This window comes from Oryx dammah, unplaced genomic scaffold (genome assembly GCF_014754425.2).
Source record: "Oryx dammah isolate SB20612 unplaced genomic scaffold, SCBI_Odam_1.1 HiC_scaffold_5, whole genome shotgun sequence".
Classification (NCBI taxonomy): Eukaryota; Metazoa; Chordata; class Mammalia; order Artiodactyla; family Bovidae; genus Oryx; species Oryx dammah.
This window is the reverse complement of record NW_024070189.1, coordinates 106,753,597-106,772,445: the sequence shown is the minus strand read 5'-3', so window position 1 is coordinate 106,772,445 and position 18,849 is coordinate 106,753,597. Positions and strand designations below refer to the sequence as shown.

The 18,849-nt window shown below is 40.0% G+C and overlaps 1 protein-coding gene and 1 long non-coding RNA gene across 3 annotated transcripts in view; one reads left to right on the top strand and one right to left on the bottom strand.

Moving 5' to 3' along the window:
- The window catches only part of CNOT6 (CCR4-NOT transcription complex subunit 6), a 94,981-nt gene that overhangs the window by 63,144 nt on the left and 12,988 nt on the right, over positions 1 to 18,849 (bottom strand). For both annotated transcript variants that reach the window (XM_040241404.1, XM_040241405.1), the window contains exon 2: positions 10,551 to 10,664. In XM_040241404.1, the coding sequence (XP_040097338.1) occupies positions 10,551 to 10,662 (112 nt within the window). In that variant the 5' untranslated portion in view covers positions 10,663 to 10,664. The remainder of the gene's footprint in view (positions 1 to 10,550; positions 10,665 to 18,849) is intronic.
- LOC120864371 lies at positions 1,092 to 7,283 on the top strand. The gene is made up of 3 exons (XR_005721178.1): positions 1,092 to 1,237; positions 4,094 to 4,097; positions 7,273 to 7,283. It is a non-coding gene; the product is annotated as an uncharacterized LOC120864371 (long non-coding RNA).

The window sequence follows — 18,849 nt, the reverse complement described above, 5'->3', positions numbered from 1 at the left end:
TCTCCTCTTTCACTTTCATTAAGAGGCTCTTTAGTTCCTCTTCACTTTCTGCCATAAGGGTAGTGTCATCTACATATCTGAGGTTATTGATATTTCTCCCAGCAATCTTGATTCCAGCTTGAGCTTCATTCAGCCCAGCATTTTGCACAATGTACTCTGCATATAAATTAAATAAGCAGGATGACAATATACAGCCTTGACATATTCCTTTCCCAATTTGGAACCAGTCCACTTGTTTCATGTATGTTTCTAACTGTTGCTTCCTGACCTGCATACAGATATCTCAGGAGGCAAGCAAGGTGGTCTGGTATTTCTATCTTTTGAAGAATTTTCCACAGTTTGTTGTGATCCACACAGTCAAAGGCTTTAGTGTAGTCAATGAAGCAGATGTTTTGCTGGAATTCTCTGATTTCTCTATCATCCAATGGATGTTGGCAATTTGATCTCTGGTCCCTGTCTTTTGTAATTCCAGCTTAAACATGTGGAAGTTCTCAGTTCACCTACTGTTAAAGCCTGGCTTGGAGAATTTTCAGCATTATTTTGCTAGCATGTAAAATGAGTGCAATTATGTGATAGTTTGAACATTCTCTGGCATTGCCTTTCTTTGGGACTAGAATGAAATTTGACCTTTCCCAGTCCTGTGGCTACTTCCAAATTTTCCAAATTTGCTGGCATATTGGCACTTTCACAGCATCATCCTTTAGGATTTGAAATATCTCCGCTGAAATTTCATCACCTCCACTAGCTTTGTTCATAGTGATGCTTCCTGCTTCCTAAAGCCCATTTGATTTTGTACTCCAGGATGTTTGGCTCTAGGTGAGTGACCACACCATCATGGTTATCCGTGTCATTCAGATCTTTTTTGTACAGTGTATCCTTGCCACCTCTTCTTAATATCTTCCGCTTCTGTTAGGTCCATATCGTTTCTGTCCTTTACTGAGCCCATCTTCGCATGAAATATTCCCTTGTCATCTCTAATTTTCTTGTAGCGATCTCTAGTCTTTCCCATTCTATTGTTTTCCTCTACTTCTTTGCACTGATCACTGAGGAAGGCTTTCTTATCTCTCCTTGCTATTCTTCGGAACTCTGCATTCAGATGGATATATCTTTCCTTTTCTCCTTTGCCTTAGGCTTCTCTTCTCTTCTCAGCTATTTGTAAGCCCTCCTCAGAGAACTATTTTGCCTGTTTGCAGTTCTTTCTCTTGAGGATGGTCTTAATTACCACCTCCTGTACAATGTTACAAACCACCATCTGTATTTCTTCAGGCCCTCTATCAGATCTAATCCCTTGAATTTATTTGTCACTTCCACTGTATAATCACAAGTGACTTGACTTAGGTCATACCTGAATGGTCTTATGGTTTTCCCTACTTTCTTCAACTTAAGTCTGAATTTGGCAATAAGGAGTTCATGATCTGAGCCACAGTCAGCTCCAGGTCTTATTTTTGCTGACTGTATAGAGGTTCTCCATCTTCAACTGCAAAATGTATAAGCAATCTGATTTTCCACGCATAGAGTTGTTTCTTGTATTGTTGCAAGAGGGTGTCTGCTATGAACAGTCTATTCTCTTGGCAAAACTGTGAGCCCTTGCCTGCCTCATTTTGTACTCAAAGGCCAAATTTGCCAGTTACTCCAGGTAGCTCTTGACTTCCTACTTTTGCATTCTAGTCCCCTGTGATGAAAAGGACATCTTTTTTTTTGGTGTTAGTTCTAGGAGGTCTTGTAGTTCTTCATAGATCCGTTCAACTCCAGCTTCTTCAGCATTAGTGGTTGGGGCATAGACTTAGATTACTGTGATATTGAATGGTTTGCCTTGTAAATGAACAGGATCATTCTGTCATTTTTGAGACTGCACCCAAAGACTGCATTTCAGACTCTTTCGTTGACAATGAAGGCTACTCCATTTCTTCTAAGGGATCCTTGCCTACAGTAGTAATGTAATGGTCATCTAAATTAAATGACATTTTACTCAGCCATAGCAAAGAACACATCTGAATCAGTCCTAATGACTGAATCTAGTACTTATTATATAGAGTGAAGACACAAACAGTATTGTACATTAATGTATATATATCTGGAATCTAATAAAGATGGTACTGATGAACCTATTTGCAGGGCAGCAAAGGACTGCAGACAGAGAAAAGACTTACAAACTCAGTGGAGGAAGGAGAGGGCGGGACGAATTGAGAGTATAGTATGAAAACACATATATTACCATAATGTAAAACAGACAGCCAGTGGGAATTTGCTGTATGATGCAGGGGCAAATGGGGTGGGAGGAGGGAGGGAGGTTCAAGAGAAGGATGTATGTATACCTACGGCTGATTCATGCTGATGTATGGCAGAGACCAACACAATATTGTAAAGCAATTATCCTCCAGTTAAGAATAATTTTTTTTTTAATCTAAAAAAAAAAGGGGGGGGGACCTGGACACCTTGCCAATGAAGATATGTCCATAGTAAATATGTATGTGAAAAGATGCTCTTAATCATTTATCATCAGAGAAATGAAAATTAAAATAACAATGAGACACCACTGTACATACCCATTATAATGGACAAAACCCAGAACAATGTCAAATGCTGGAGAGGATGTAGAGCAATAGGAACTCTCATTCATTGCTAGTGGAAATGCCAAACAAGACAGCCATTCTGGAAGAGTCTGGCTTTTTTTTTTTTAATTAAACATTCTCACCATCATGCGCCTTGCCATTTACCCAGGAGTTGAAAACCTACATCATAAACACAAAAACCTGACATCTGCAGCAGCTTTATTCATAACTGCCAAAACTTGGAAATAATCATGATGTCCTTCAGTAGGTGAATGGATAAACTGTGATATATCTAGACAACGGAATATCACTTAGCACTAAAAATATATGAAGTATCAAGCCATGAAAACACATGGAGGAACTTAAATGCATATTACTAAGTCAAAGAACCCAATCTAAGAAGTCTACACACTGTTTGATCCCAAGGATATAAAAGGCAAAACAATGGCAAGAGTAAAAAGATGAGGGGTTCAGGGAGAGTGAAGCAGGAATGAACAGGGAAAGCACAGAGGACTTTTGGGGCAGTTAAACGACTTTGTTTGATATGACAGTGGTGGATGGATACATGTCATTATATATTTATCTAAACCCCAAAAAACACCCTCTTCCAACACCACAAGAGAAGACTGGACATCAACAGATGGTCAACACAGAAATCAGGTTGATTATATTCTTTGCAGCCAAAGATGGAAAAGCTCTATACAGTCAACAAAAACAACACCAGGAGCTGACTGTGGCTCAGATCATGAACTCCTTATTACCAAATTCAGACTTAAATTGAAGAAAGTAGGGAAAACCACTAGACCATTCAGGTATGACCTAAATCAAATCCCTTATGATTATACAGTGGACGTGAGAAATAGATTTAAGGGCCTAGATCTGATAGATAGAGTGCCTGATGAACTATGGATGGAGGTTCGTGACACTGTACAGGAGACAGGGATCAAAACCATCCCCGTGGAAAAGAAATGCAAAATAGCAAAATGGCTGTCTGGGGAGGCCTTACAAATAGCTGTGAAAAGAAGAGAAGCGAAGGGCAAAGGAGAAAAGGAAAGATACAAGCATCTGAATGCAGAGTTCCAACGAATGGCAAGAAGAGATAAGAAAGCCTTCTTCAGCGATCAATGCAAAGAAATAGAGGAAAAGAACAGAATGGGAAAGACTAGAGATCTCTTCAGGAAAATTAGAGATACCAAGGGAACATTTCATGCAAAGATGGGCTCGATAAAGGACAGAAATGGTATGGACCTAACAGAAACAGAAGATATTAAGAAGAGGTGGCAAGAATACACAGAAGAATTGTACAAAAAAGATCTTCATGACCCAGATAATCATGATGGTGTGATCACTCATCTAGAGCCAGACATCCTGGAATGTGAAGTCAAGTGGGCCTTGGAAAGCATCACTACGAACAAAGCTAGTGGAGGTGATGGAATTCCAGTTGAGCTATTTCAAATCCTGAAAGATGATGCTGTGAAAGTGCTACACTCAATATGTCAGCAAATTTGGAAAACTCAGCAGTGGCCACAGGACTGGAAAAGGTCAGTTTTCATTCCAATCCCAAAGAAAGGCAATGCCAAAGAATGCTCAAACTACCACACAACTGCACTCATCTCACATGCTAGAAAAGTAATGCTCAAAATTCTCCAAGCCAAGCTTCAGCAACACATGAACTGCGAACTTCCTGATGTTCAAGCTTGTTTTAGAAAAGGCAGAGGAACCAGAGATCAAATTGCCAACATCCGCTGGATCATGGAAAAAGCAAGAGAGTTCCAGAAAAACATCTATTTCTGCTTTATTGACTATGCCAAAGCCTTTGACTGTGTGGATCACAAGAAACTCTGGAAAATTCTGAAAGAGATGGGAATACCAGACCACATGACCTGCCTCTTGAGAAACCTATATGCAGGTCAGGAAGCACCAGTTAGAACTGGACATGGAACAACAGACTGGTTCCAAATAGGAAAAGGAGTATGTCAAGGCTATATATTGTCACCCTGCTTGTTGAACTTCTATGCAGAGTACATCATGAGAAACGCTGGGCTGGAAGAAACACAAGCTGGAATCAAGATTGCCGGGAGAAATATCAATAACCTCAGATATGCAGATGACACCACCCTTATGGCAGAAAGCGAAGAGGAACTAAAAAGCTTCTTGATGAAAGTGAAAGAGGAGAGTGAAAAAGCTGGCTTAAAGCTCAACATTCAGAAAACAAAGATCATGGCATCTGATCCCATCACTTCATGGGAAATAGACGGGAAAACATTGGAAACAGTGTCAGACTTTATTTTGGGGGGGCTCCAAAATCACTGCAGATGGTGACTGCAGCCATGAAATTTTAAAAGACACTTACTCCTTGGAAGAAAAGTTATGACCAACCTAGACAGCATATTCAAAAGCAGAGACATTACTTTGCCAACTAAGGTCCGTCTAGTCAAGGCTATGGTTTTTCCAGTAGTCATGTATGGATGTGAGAATTGGACTGTGAAGAAAGCTGAGTGCCCAAGAATTGTGGTGTTGGAGAAGACTCTTGAGAGTCCCTTGGACTGCAAGGAGATCCAACCAGTCCATTCTGAAAGAGATCAGCCCTGGGATTTCTTTGGAGGGAATGATGCTAAAGCTGAAACTCCAGTACTCTGGCCACCTCATGCAAAGAGTTGACTCATTGGCAAAGACTCTGATGCTGGGAGGGATTGGGGGCAGGAGGAGAAGGGGACGACCAAGGATGAGATGGCTGGATGGCATCACGGACTCGATGGACGCGAGTCTGAGTGAACTCCGGGAGTTGGTGATGGACAGAGAGGCCTGGCGTGCTGTGATTCATGGGGTCGCAAACATTCGGACATGACTGAGCGACTGAACTTAAACCCCAGAAATGTACAAAAGCAAGAGTGAGCTCTAATGTAAACTACGAACTCTGGGTGCAAAAGCAGATTTACGGGTGTGACAGATGTACCACTCTGGTGGGGGATGTGACAGTGGAAGGGTCATGCACTGTACCTCACATCAAAGGTGCTATGAATCTAAAACAGTTCAGTCAAGAAAAAAAAATTAAACCTCAGTAGTTAGCAGGGCCTGAAAGTGGGGGGCGAGTCTGCCTAGAATGGAGCAGGGTGAAGTTTTCCGCAGTGATGGAATCATTCCATATTGTAATTGTGATGGTGGTTAAACGACTGTCTGACTGTACATGTAAAAGAAGGGTACAACAGTAAGGAAGTGAACTTACTGTACTCTGTCTTTAAAAGTGATTCTGAGACAAATATGTAAATATTCAAATTCAGAGAATAAATCTCTGTGAAAGAAAAAGTGAAGAAAGGAACCAGAACAAACACTAAAGTTATTTAAGCTATTTTAATTTCAAGGAAACTTCCCCGAAATTAAAAGAGAAAAAACTCAAACTACACATTGAAAGAGCATATTATACCTAAGAATATCAAAGTAGAACAACCAATACCAAAATATATTCAAGTAAAAATTACTGACTTTAAGGGGAAAAAATTCTTTGGGCATCTAAGCAAAAAAGAGAAAATAATGATGAACTATAAATAAAGAAAGCTGAGCCCCGAAGAATTGATGCGTTTGAACTGTAAGGTTGGAGAAGACTCTCAAGAGTCCCTTGGACTGCAAGATCAAACCAGTCAATCCTAAAGGAAATCAGTCCTGAATATTCATTGGAAGGACTGATGTTGAGGCTGAAGCTCCAATACTCAGGCCACCCGATATGAAGAAACAACTCATTAGAAAGGACCCTGTTGCTGGGAAAGATTGAAAGCAGACAGAGAAGGGGACAAAGGAGGACAAGATGGTTGGATGGCATCACCAACTCGATGGGTGAGTCTGAGCAAGCTCCGGGAGTTGGTGATGGACAGAGAAGCCTGGCATGCTGCAGTCCATGGGGTCACAAAGAGTAGGACATGACTGGGAAACTGAACTGAAATGAAAAAAAATCTGACTGCCATCAAGCCTATGGCAAAACAGGACAATTTTAAGCAACAAAATAAAGAGGAATAATGACAACTCATGGCATATGTTTGAAACCCAGATATACTAGTTAGTAACATACTTTATGTCTTTAATTACTTTTGGCTCTGTAGGGTGTCAGCTGTGGCGTGCAGGATTGTTCACTGTGGCGTGGGGGCTTCTCCAGTTGGGGCACATCGGCTCAGCAGTTGTGGCGGAAGGCCTTAGTCGCCCTGCAGCATGTGAGATCTTAGTCCCTGGACCAAGGATCAAACCTGAATTCCCTGAATTGGAAGTCAGGTTCTTAAACCACTGGATACTTTAAAAATGAAACTTTAAAAATCTGATTGGTCACCTTCAAAGGACAGCAGGTTATCCCGAAAATTCGTAAATAAAAGGAAAGAAAGAAGCATTCTTTTCTAACTCTCCTATACAAATTTATACCTTGAGCAATCAGTTAGTAAATCAGGGAATAAATCAACTGTGTGCACCATAGTTCACTCAGTCCTGTCCGACTCTTTGCAAGCCTGTGGACTGCAGCTCGCCAGGCTCCTCTGTACATGGGATTCTCCAGGCAAGAATACTGGAATGGGTCACCATGCCCTCCTCCAGGGGATCTTCCTAACCCAGGATCAAGCCTCTCTTGTGTCTCCTGCATTGGCAGGAAGGTTCTTTACCACTAGCACCACCTGGGCAGCCCAAGATAAAATAAAATTTTAAGATGAGGGAACAGATACAGGTCATCTAATTAAATAAAAAGAGTTATCACTATTTTGCAACCTTCAAAGAATTAATGGCTCTAGGCACTGAACATCAGTAGAAAAGAAGGCTTGTATATCTTCAGTTCAGTTCAGTCGCTCAGTAGTGTCTGACTCTTTGCAACCCCATGAATCGCAGCACGCCAGGCCTCTCTGTCCATCACCAACTCCCGGAGTTCACTCAGATTCACGCCTCCTAAAGAAAAAGAATAATACCACACACATAACGCAGTCTTCAGTCCTGTCATCGGTCTTAAATCCAACTCTTGATCAAGTCTCTGCATCCTACTTGCAAATATGGATGAAAAACATGTTGAACTGCATGCAGGAGAATACATACTGCAGGGTAACAAGAAGTTCAACAGATAAACTGTAAAGAAAAGGATGGACAGGGAACATGTAAATTAAGACATATCAAATAAAAAGGAGAGCACTAAACTCTTAACACTTGTGTTTAGTCATCAGTCGTGTCCAACTCTGTGCAACCCCACCAGGCTCCTCATCCATGGGGATTCTCCAGGCAAGAATACTGGAGATGTATTGCCATACTGCCATGCCCGCCTCCAGGAAATCTTTCCAACACAGGGATCAAACCTAGTCTCCCGCATTGCAGGCGGATTCTTTACCATCTGAGCTACCAGGCAAGCCTTATGTAACCTGATGTTAAAACTGTAAGGAAACAAAAGAAGTGACTACTATAAAAGGGTAACAGTTACTTTTGGGGAGTGGGGAAGGGATTGTGTTTGGCTGTGGTGTGGAAGGGGTTCTGGAAAAAGTGAAAAACTTCTAATTCCTTTTTTTTAAACTGTAATATAATATTTATTTAATCCTCTATATCTAAAACATTTATTTCATTAATGTCAAGTTATTAACAAAGGGTTTTACATCTCTTTTTTATAAGTCTCTGAAATCAGGCATATGTTTTATACTTAGAGTACATCTCAGTTTGGACTAAGGACATTTCTTTTCTTTTTCAGATTTATTTATTTAGTTTTGGTTGTGCTAGATCTTCCTTGCTGCACATGGGCTTTCTCTAGTTGCTGCAAGCAGAGGCTTTTCACTGTGGTGGCTTCTCCTGTCACAGAGCGTGCGTTCTAGAGCACAGGCCCACTAGTTGTGGTGTATGGGCTTAGGTGTTCCAAGGCATGTGAGATCTTCCCAAACCAAGGATGGAAACCACGGCCCCTGCATTGGCAGGAGGATTCTTTACCACTGAGCCACCAAGGGAAGCCCTGGACTAATCCAAGTACATTTCAAATGCTCATTTCATGCCTAGTGATGAGAAAACTTCTAATTCTTGACCTGGGTATTACTAGGTTTCTGGCCTTAAAATAATTCACTAATATGCTTCTGGGGTTTTCTTTATCTGTGTTTCATTTTCCCATTAAAAAAATGGCCTTCTTTAAAAAAGTAAATGACTAATAGTCATTTGGATTATCTGGCTACCTCCAAATGGCACAAGGATCTAACCACCCATCTCCCATCTCCCTAGAACCAGAAAAATATATGAGATTACTTCAGGTCCAGAATTCAATGACCTCAGATTCCCTAGAATTTTGTATCACAGGATCTTAAGGAATGCTAGAGTATATACATGAAAACTCTAGCCTTGAAATAACTCTAATCTTAGCATGAAATGAATTCAGTCTTGAAAATTTCTACACACTGGAGTTTATGTTCATGTATTAACATGATAAAGTGACCTTCCTGATAGCAGTTTTGTTAATTACAAGGTCTTATTCCACCACACCTATTCAATCAACAGCTTATCCTCCACAACACTTGGTAAAGATAAAACTGTTAAGAATGCTATTTTAAAGGAAAAATCTCTCATTTTCATTCCTATCTTCTACACAGATTTCTTCCCAAAGTTCAGAGTAAGCAGAGAACAATGACTCAAAATTGCCAATAAGTTCCCAACATGAAGCAGAGTGAGCAGACAGAGAAAAATCCCCTTCACCTCAGAGATATAACCTCACTAACCTAAGTGAACACTTTCTAGATTATCCAAATTTCCTAGAAGCAAATGACTTGTAATTCAAAAACTGCTAATACAGACTAAAAAAAGAAAAATATAGTTAAATACCAATCCTGCAGAAATTAAAAGGGGAAGTTGGAGAGGTAATTGCCTATGCTTCAAAGGCTCTCTGACAGAGAAAATCAAATTTGACAGGACAGGCAAAGGAAGAGAGAAATTTCACTCTCCCACCACTCTACACCAGCACTCCAGAAACTGGAAGAGGGAAAACAGGAGAGACCCATATAGGTACCAACCTCTACCATGGCTGCAGAAGAGGGTGTTTAGGTTTACTCAATAATTAATCAGAACTTTTGAGCTGACAAGGGAGAGGTGCTACTATCACTACTTCCTTTTGCTTTCTGTATAGCACTTTTCTACTTAGACTTGACAGTTATATTTTGTCTATTAGTTACTTACACTGGCAGAGTCCCTTCCTCTCACTTCGTAATATGCCAAAAGCTTCAGAATGAAACAGACCTTTTTCCACCCCCCATCTATATATCTTACATATGCTTAGTACAGCACCTGGAAAAATATTTTACACAAAGCATATACTCAGTATGTTTGTTGCATTAAACTTCTAAAAATATCAAGGACAGCCATGTGAAAGAAAGAAAATTTGGTCAATATTATTTCAGAAAGCAAGAGTCAAGAAAAACTAGAAGGAAAGCATGAGGAGGCATGTTAGGACAACATGAACACAAAATTTCTTTAGCCCTGGTTGCCTTAAGAAGCAATCACGTCCCTTGGCCATATTTTTGAAGACTTGCATTAAAGGTAGAAGGGAATCCTGAGAGCTGTTTCAAACTCTTTCAAGATTTTGTGTTTCTGAACAAGGCTGTCCCCAGAGACTCAGACTGAAACACAAATTCAGAAAATGAGAAACAAATCTATCCCAGAATCTACAGCAGAACAGACAGTCCCCACCTCACTGGAAACCTGTAACTGGATAACACAAAAATCCCTACCCTACGTCATCAGAAAATTAAGGAACAGAACAAACCTTTGTATACTAGTCACTACGTATGCTATTTTCATTTCATCTTTGATATTATCATCTTCATTTTATAAAAGGACACTGACAGTGAGAAAATAAGCAATGAATGGATTCTGAACTTTGACTCAAACCATGTTCTTTCTACTGAACATTTCAGCTTCTAAGACAAATCAGCATTGGTAAAATACAGCATTGCTTCCCTTGTGTATCGGCATTACTAGATCTTAACTTCCAAACCATAAATTTAGCCGTGTATGTCTTACCACTTATTTCAAGCTCCACCCAATGAGATTTCTTTCCATTTGCTGCTTCCTCGGAGGACATAATTGTGTACATCCTCCGAGGGTCAGGGGGCTCGTATTTTTCTTTGGGCATGCCTGTTGAATCAAGAAAAGAAACCAATCAATATTTGAAAGAGTCAAATAGCTGAAAATAACATATTTTTTTAAAGTAGACATCCATATTATGATCTCTAAACACAATTTCCCACCAAAACAAACTAGGAACTCCTTAGAGAAATGGAAGATTTCAAGAATGGGATTGGAAAAATATAATCAAGCCTGGACACTAAGAAAGATGCTCTAGCTGTGTGAAGGGCATAGGAGTTAGCTTGAAGAGGTCCCACTGGCCAAGATAAGACAATCTGAACAACAAAAGGAAGACTACGATCAATTTTAAACTGTATGAATCCAAAACTCTGATTAAAAAAAAACAACCTGTCACCTGAAGTTAGAAAATAAAGGGACAGAATCAAGCATTTATCCAACATTCCTGGCAGAAACTAGTTGAGGAAATGTTCTTAACAGAATTCTAGCTAGTAAATGCAGAAAGTTACATAATTAGAAAAACCACTATTTCACAACCTCTAATGAAAAAAATGGATGACCATTAATGGCTTATAAAGGAATCAGGTGAAAAATACCCAATGGAAAAAATTTAAATAGATCAGGCTATAAGAACTCATCCCAAGGATCAATCTCAGTATTAGGACAACTAGACTTATATGTCAATACTATGTATATACTCTTGCCCCTTCATCCAAAAAAAGTTATAAGACTGAACTTGAATCAAATAAGCCTCTCTAGATCTGGAACCAGTTTACACCAAGTAAGGGAGACAGAGGAATGTGGTAAAAGTAACATAAGACACAATAATGTGAATATACTTAACACTACTGAACTGCACACTTAAAATAATTATTAAGATAGTATATTTTGCTATGTATATTTTACTATGAGTAAAAATTTTTTTTCTTAACTCTAAAATAATGCCACAAGAATACAGCCAGCCAGATGCAGACAATAGAAAGTTCTACATGACAGAAGGCCCAATTTCCTCAACAAATGAATGACATGAAAAGGAAACTGATATTAAACGACTTATGAGGCACAGCAATCAGATGCAATGTATAAACCTCATCTGGGTCTAATGTGACCAAATTAAGTGTAAAAAACATTTCTGAGAATCAGACAAATTGGAAGAATTATATCTAAGCTGATACTGGGACTACTGTTCATTTTGCTTGTGGTTATTTTAAAATTCATATTAAAAAGCAGAGACATTACTTTGCCAACAAGGATCTGTCTAATCAAAGCTACGGTCTTTCCAGTAGTCACGTATGGATGTGAGAGTTGGACCATAAAGAAAGCTGAGCACCAGAGAATTGATGCTTTTGAACTGTGGTATTGGAGAAGACTCTTGAGAGTCCCTTGGACTGCAAGGAGATCAAACCAATCAATCCTAAAGGAAATCAATCCTGAATATTCATTGGAAGGACTGATGCTGAAGCTCTAATACTTTGGTCACCTGATGTGAAGAACTGACTCACTGGAAAAGACTCTGATGCTGGAAAGGATTGAAGGCAGGAGGAGAAGGGGATGACAGAAGATGAGATGGTTGGATGGCATCACCGACTCGATGGACAAGAGTTTGAGCAAGCTCCAGGAGATGGTGATAGACGGGAAAGCCTGGCGTGCTCCAGTTCATGGAGGTAGCAAAGAGTCGGACACAAACGAGCAACTGAATCGAACACCTACTCTGGATATCTACACAGCTAAACAAAGCTGGAGAAAAATCCCCTGTCATATGAAGTTAAAGTGAGCAAGTCAGCAATTACTTACCTCAAATGGAGTTACTGCTGAATGGGTTTGAGGTTTTAGTTTTACAAAAAGAAACGAGTTATAAAGAAGGTTGATGTATCGAATAACACTGAATGCTACACTTAAAATGCTTTACATGGTAAACTTTATGTGTTATGTATATTCTACATAGTGAAAAAATTGGAAACGAGCTAAAGCTACTTTCATTACATTATGCTGCTTCTGTACTGATGAGAACTAGAGCTATTTTTCAAACACAAAAATGGTTTTGACTATGTAGTCAAAACACAGGAAGAGGTAAGTAATCCCTTTTTGAAGAAGGTACGTAAAGAGTAAGACTAATCACCTGCACAAGAAACAGAATATCTATCTTTTGTTTTGTTAAATATTGTTAATAAAACTGTTCTCCTACATGTTGATTTCTCCAGAATAGAAATACAATGACTGAAATTTTTAGACTAATACAACACATACCTAACAAAGAGCTATACTGTCAAGAACTGTTCTTGTTCCATCTAGAGGACAAGCTGGCAAAGCAAGCGCCCACTGTGAATTGTATGAATATACCAGTAATAACAAAACACTGTGTAAGGCGACCAGAGCTTAATGACAACATCCCTTAAGAGTCCTTCAGTTCAGTTCAGTTCAGTCGCTCAGTCATGTTCGACTCTTTGCGATCCCATGAATCGCAGCACGCCAGGCCTCCCTGTTCACCAACTCCCGGAGTTCACTCAGACTCACGTCCATCGAGTCAGTGATGCCATCCAGCCATCTCATTCTCTGTCGTTCCCTTCTCCTCCTGCCCCCAATCCCTCCCAGCATCAGAGTCTTTTCCAGTGAGTCAACTCTTCGCATGAGGTGGCCAAATGCCACTGTTTTGACTAGATTTTACTTACAAAGCAACCATCTGATCTTCACTGGCTTTTCCAAATAGAATTTAATGATAAGCTGCTCTGTTCAGCTAAGGCTAGTATTTTGGTCCTATGAGCTATTTTTTTAAACTAATATACTTTAATTGGAGGATAATTATTTTACAATATTGTGATGGTTTTTGCCATACATCGATACGAGTCAGCCTTGGGTGCACGTGTCCCCCCATCTTGAACCACTCCCTCTCCCTCCCCAACCCATCCGTCTGGGTTGTCCCAGAGCACTGGCTTTGAGTGCCTGCTTCATGCACTGAACTTGCACTGGTCATCTATTTCACATATGGTAATATACATGTTTCAGTACTATTCTCTCAATTCACCCCACCCTCCCCTTCTCCCATAGTCTAAAAGTGTATTCTTTACATCTGTCTCTTTTGCTGCCTTGCATACAGGATCATCATTACCGCCTTTTTAAATTCCATATGTATGTGTTAATATACAGTATTGGTGTTTCTCTTTCTGACTTACTCCACTTCATATAATAGGCTCCAATTTCATCCACCTCATTAAAACTGACTCTAATGTGTCCCTTTTTATAGCTGAGCAATATTCCATTGTGTATACGTACATCTTCCTTATTCATTCATCTGTCAATGGACATCAAGGTTGCTTCCACGTCCCAGCTATTGTAAACAGCACTGCAATGAACACTTGGGTACATGTGTCTCTTTTAATTCTGGTTTCCTCAGTGTGTATGCCCAGCAGTGAGATTGTTGGTTCGTATGACAGCTCTATTCTCCGTTTTTTAAGGAATCTCCACAGTGGCTATACCAGTTTGCATTCTCACCAACAGTGTAAGAGGGTTCCCTTTGAGTTATTAATCATTTGACTTCTTAGTGACAGTTCAGAAGTCTGATTTACCAATCTGCAAGCTTAGTTAGTGTGAATCAACGTTCAGAGTTCAATCATGCTTCAGAGAATAAATGAAAGTATTACCGCACTGAAATCTGAAATCCAGGTCCTAGACCTGGGGTCATTCCATCAAGAGTCATGATTTCTGCCTAGGCAGCCAGCCACTCCCTTTCTGAGTTTTCAAGACATGTGATGGGTTGTCTTAAAATTTAAGAGACAGAACATCACTCTAAACTTGAAAGAGGCACAATCTTTATTTTCCAAATCCCTGAGAGTACGAAAAGTACATGACAGAATAAAAGAAATGGTAGCAAACTGGACAATCAAGCCCTTTTGAGAAGCATATCTGCCCACTAAGCAACTCCACCCATTTTTCTTGGAGTCCAACAGAACATAGTATTGGAAACTAGGTAGTAAAAAGGACATAAGAACACAAACAATTCAGTATTTTTCCCCAGGCTTTGAAATCAACAAGCAGATCTTGCTCTCTAAAAAATACAGTATGTCACTGCAGATTACTATCTGAAAAGAGTAAAAGGTTTCCAAAATTGACTGGAAAACTGCCAAGGGAAATTACAAGACTTTTAAAAAACAGCTAGGCCAGAGTCAGCATGTATATAACCCCAGACTAGTCCATCTTCAACTCCCCCAATCCAATGCCAAACATCATTACTGATCCTGGCAGCATAAAATCTGTTCCTGATCTAGACCTCAGAGAAATGGTTTTTCATTATCTATGAATAGAGTAATTATTTAACTTAAAGAAATGCAGGACATTATTTACCAGTCAGAAAGATATGCCTACATTATTAAAGACTTTATGAAATGGCTTAAACATACACAGGAGAAAGGGTAACAGAGAAGTGGAGGGAAGAGAGAGGAAGGGGTCAGGTGGGGGACCCTAACTGCAAGGCAGCCACCGTTTGAGGTAGCTTTTAAACTAAGAAATTTAGTACTGAAGAAAAAGATTTAAGTGTCTGTCCTTTCAATGGGTACTCTGTTTCAGTCATCAGATGGCCCAGGTGAAAAAAATGTCCTAATTTACAAAAGAAAGACAACTAATAAATGAAGTATGAAAGAATAAAAACAACATCATTTCATAATTCCCAATGAGCCTTTCTAAAACAAAGACTTATAAACCGAGTTAAAACCTTGGGATGAATCACTGGCACTGGCATAATGCTAAGGTAACACCACCACCCAGGTTGTTTTTTCCCCCCACCCCCAGGTTGTTTTTTGATTATAAGGTAGAAAATGTTCAAGAGAGGAATAAACTATTACCTCTTCATCAATCTTCTCAACACTAGTAAGGGGCAGAACCAGATACTGTGGGTCTTTTGACCTGACAGAATATGAAATACACATCAATAATGTTTACCTTTTTCAGAACTGGAGGAACTGGCTGTGCTGTGCTTAGTCACGTCTGACTCTTTGCGACCCCATGGACTGTACCCTGCCAGGCACCTCTGTCCATGGGGATTTCCAGGCAAGAATACTGGAATGGGTTGCCATTTCCTCCTCCAAGGGATCTTCCCAACCCAGGGATCGAACCCAGGTCTTCTGCAATGCAGGCGGATTCTTTACCGTTTCAGTCCCCAGGGAAGCCCAAGAGCACTGGAGTAGATAGCCTATCCCTCGTCCAGGGGAGCTTCTGACCCAGGAATCAAACTGGCGCCTCCTGCACTGCAGGTGGGTTCTTTACCAGCAGAGCTACCAGGGAAGCCCAGAGCAACTGGCTAGATGACACCAAAGCAGCAGCTGCAATGAAGGACTTTCTCCAGGATAACTGGTCTGCTACCTTCAACAAGCTGGGGTCAGAACTATTATAGATTTGAAGAGAATGAAGAGATGTATATAATGAGATGTGAGGAATGATCCACAAGTCTGCAGCAGACAACATTCTGCAGACAGCTGGAGAAACATTTAACACCTAGTTCATATTTGGAAATATTAATAAATTATTATGAGATTTTACTGCAGCAATGTGTAAAAACTTGTTAAAACACACTCTGAAGGTAAACAATTTAATTGTAATGGCCAGATTTTTTCCCCAAGGGAAATAAGGCTGAGTCATAGCCAATGTTTTTATTTTTTCATTAGAGTATGATTGCTTTATAATGCATCAGTTTCTGCTGTACAGCAACATGAATCAGATGTAAGTAGACATGCATCCCCTCCCTCTTGAGCCTCCATCCCAGGCCCCCCAGGCCCACCCCCTAGGCCATCACAAGAGCATGGAGCACAGCTTCCTGGGCCTCACAGCAGCTCCCCATTAGCTGTCTATTCCACACACGGCCGTGTACGCGTGTGAGCACTGCTCTCTGTGTGTCCCGCTATCTCCTTCCCCACGTCCACAAGTCCACTGCCTAGGTTTCTGTTTCTATTCCTTTCCTGCAAATACGTTCATCAGTACCATTTTTCTAGATTCCATACATATATATATATATATACACACACACACACGTGTTAATATATTTGTCTCTTTCTGACTTACTTCACTCTGTATGACATATTCTAGGTTCATCCATATCACTACAAATGACCAATTTCAAATTACAGTCAATCTTAACTGACAAGACAAAACGGTAAGTTCTTTTCCTTTTCTTGTTTGTTACATTTTCTCCTCCATTCTTGATGTTTTACTTCTTTCAGAAACACAAAGAAAAAGAGTGAGTGGGGCAGAGGAAAGGCAGGCAAGGGAAAAAAGGAGAAATAGACTCATTTCTCAAAGACAGACCCTTTTATTTATTGATCAGGCTCCTCAAAGAACTATAAGTTAGGGAATATACAAAAGGTAGTGCCACCAGCCTTGGTGCCAATTTACTTTTCCCAATCCAAATTTTCACTAGGTGTTAACAAATTTTTCACTAAATCCAACTGATGTTTACCTCTTCAGGACTTCTAAACCTGTCTTTTCCATTTTTACAGCTGTTAAAGTTAATTCACACCCTCATTTATCAGCTACAACTTTTAAACAACCTTCTCCATATCTTCCTGATTGATGCCTGCCCATGTAACTCTCCTGCTTAAAAATCTAACATGGCCCTTTCTGCCTACCTAGTTAGTTAAAACCCTAACATCGAAGTCCTTTACAACCCGGATTTAGGCCACTATTTTCTCACTCATCTTCAGCCACTTACACATGCATCATTCTATCAAGTCCGAAGTTGATCAAAGCTTACCTACTTCGAAGACGATCTTTCAATGACACATCCTAATCCTTTCACCAACCTTCACTCGAAACTCCTACTCATCTCCTTCACAGCAACTCAAGTTAACATCAGAGCCCCTGAAAGCCCTTCCCAACAAAGGCACAAATCCACTCCTTTTTCTTCCGCACACCACACATTTACTTAGCATTTATCAGTCCAATTGTTATCTCCCAGCGTCCTGTGTCAGACATAGCATGTTACACTAATAAAGTGGTCTAAACGTTCTTTCCTTCAAACTCAAAATCAGGTTTTCAAAGAAAACTCAAAAAAATAAAAAATAAAAAAAAAGGCAATTCAATACAACTGAATCGTGCTTCCCTAAGGAAGCTTTCTTTACAGAATCATTCATTCAACAAATATTACTAAGCACCTTCTGCTTCTCTTTCAAGCACTCTGTCAGGTGCTGGGAAAAAAGAATAAGCAGGAAATATGTATGTGATCTTGGATCTTAATCTACGGGGTGGGGGTGGGGTGCAAACAAAAATCTTACAACAGTGTAATCACACTACAAACCTTTCTTTCTTTTTACAAACATTAATTTAGGACTCCTTCGCTATTCCTCACCAACACAGGAGTCTATAATTTCCTGCTTTGAGCTATTCTGAACCTTGAAGGTATTTCTAATGTTGCCTCTTTAACCCCATCTTAATTTTTTTTACATCTCATTCACCTACTCTACTATAGGATCCTTGCACTTACATTTTAAATAGTTTTGTATTTTCAGAGCCTGGCAAATAGTAGGTGCCCAGTGAATGTTGTTGTTTAGTTGCTAAGTCGTGTCCTACTCTTTTGCGACCCCATGGACTGTAGCCTGCCAGTTCCTCTCTCCATGGGAACAGGCTACAGTCCTGGAGTAGGTTGCCATTTCCTTCTCCAGAAGACTTTCCAACCCAGGGATCAAACCCACATCTCCTGAACTGGCAGGCAGATTCTTTACCACTGAGCCACCAGGAAAACCCAAACTTAAAGGTAAAAACTGTATAATCTTAGTGACATTAACTAGAGCAAAATGAGAGCAAACCTCAAACAGGTGGCAGTAACAACAAAACTGTGCTGGATGCCTATCTGCCACACTCTGCACCAGGCATATAACAGCTAACACGTTCTGAGCACTCACCAACCGGCAGGCCCTTCACATCCATTATGCCATTTAATCCTCACAACTCCTATACGTAAATACTACTATTCTTCATACATAAAGAAAGGAAGGGTCAGAGTCACTTGCCTAGATCACAGGTACTAGTGGTACAACTGAGATTTTAACTCAAATCTGATCCAAAAGTCTGTGCTTTCGACCATTACACAATAATCTCCTTGTATTATCTCAATTTAATTCTCATAGCAGCCCATGAAGTAGACACTTTCCTGTTTTTACTTGTGATGAGCAAACTGAGGCTCTTACATTTAAGTAACTTGCCCAAAGTCACACACACTTGGTTAGTATTAGGTTGGTGCAAAAGTAACTGCAGT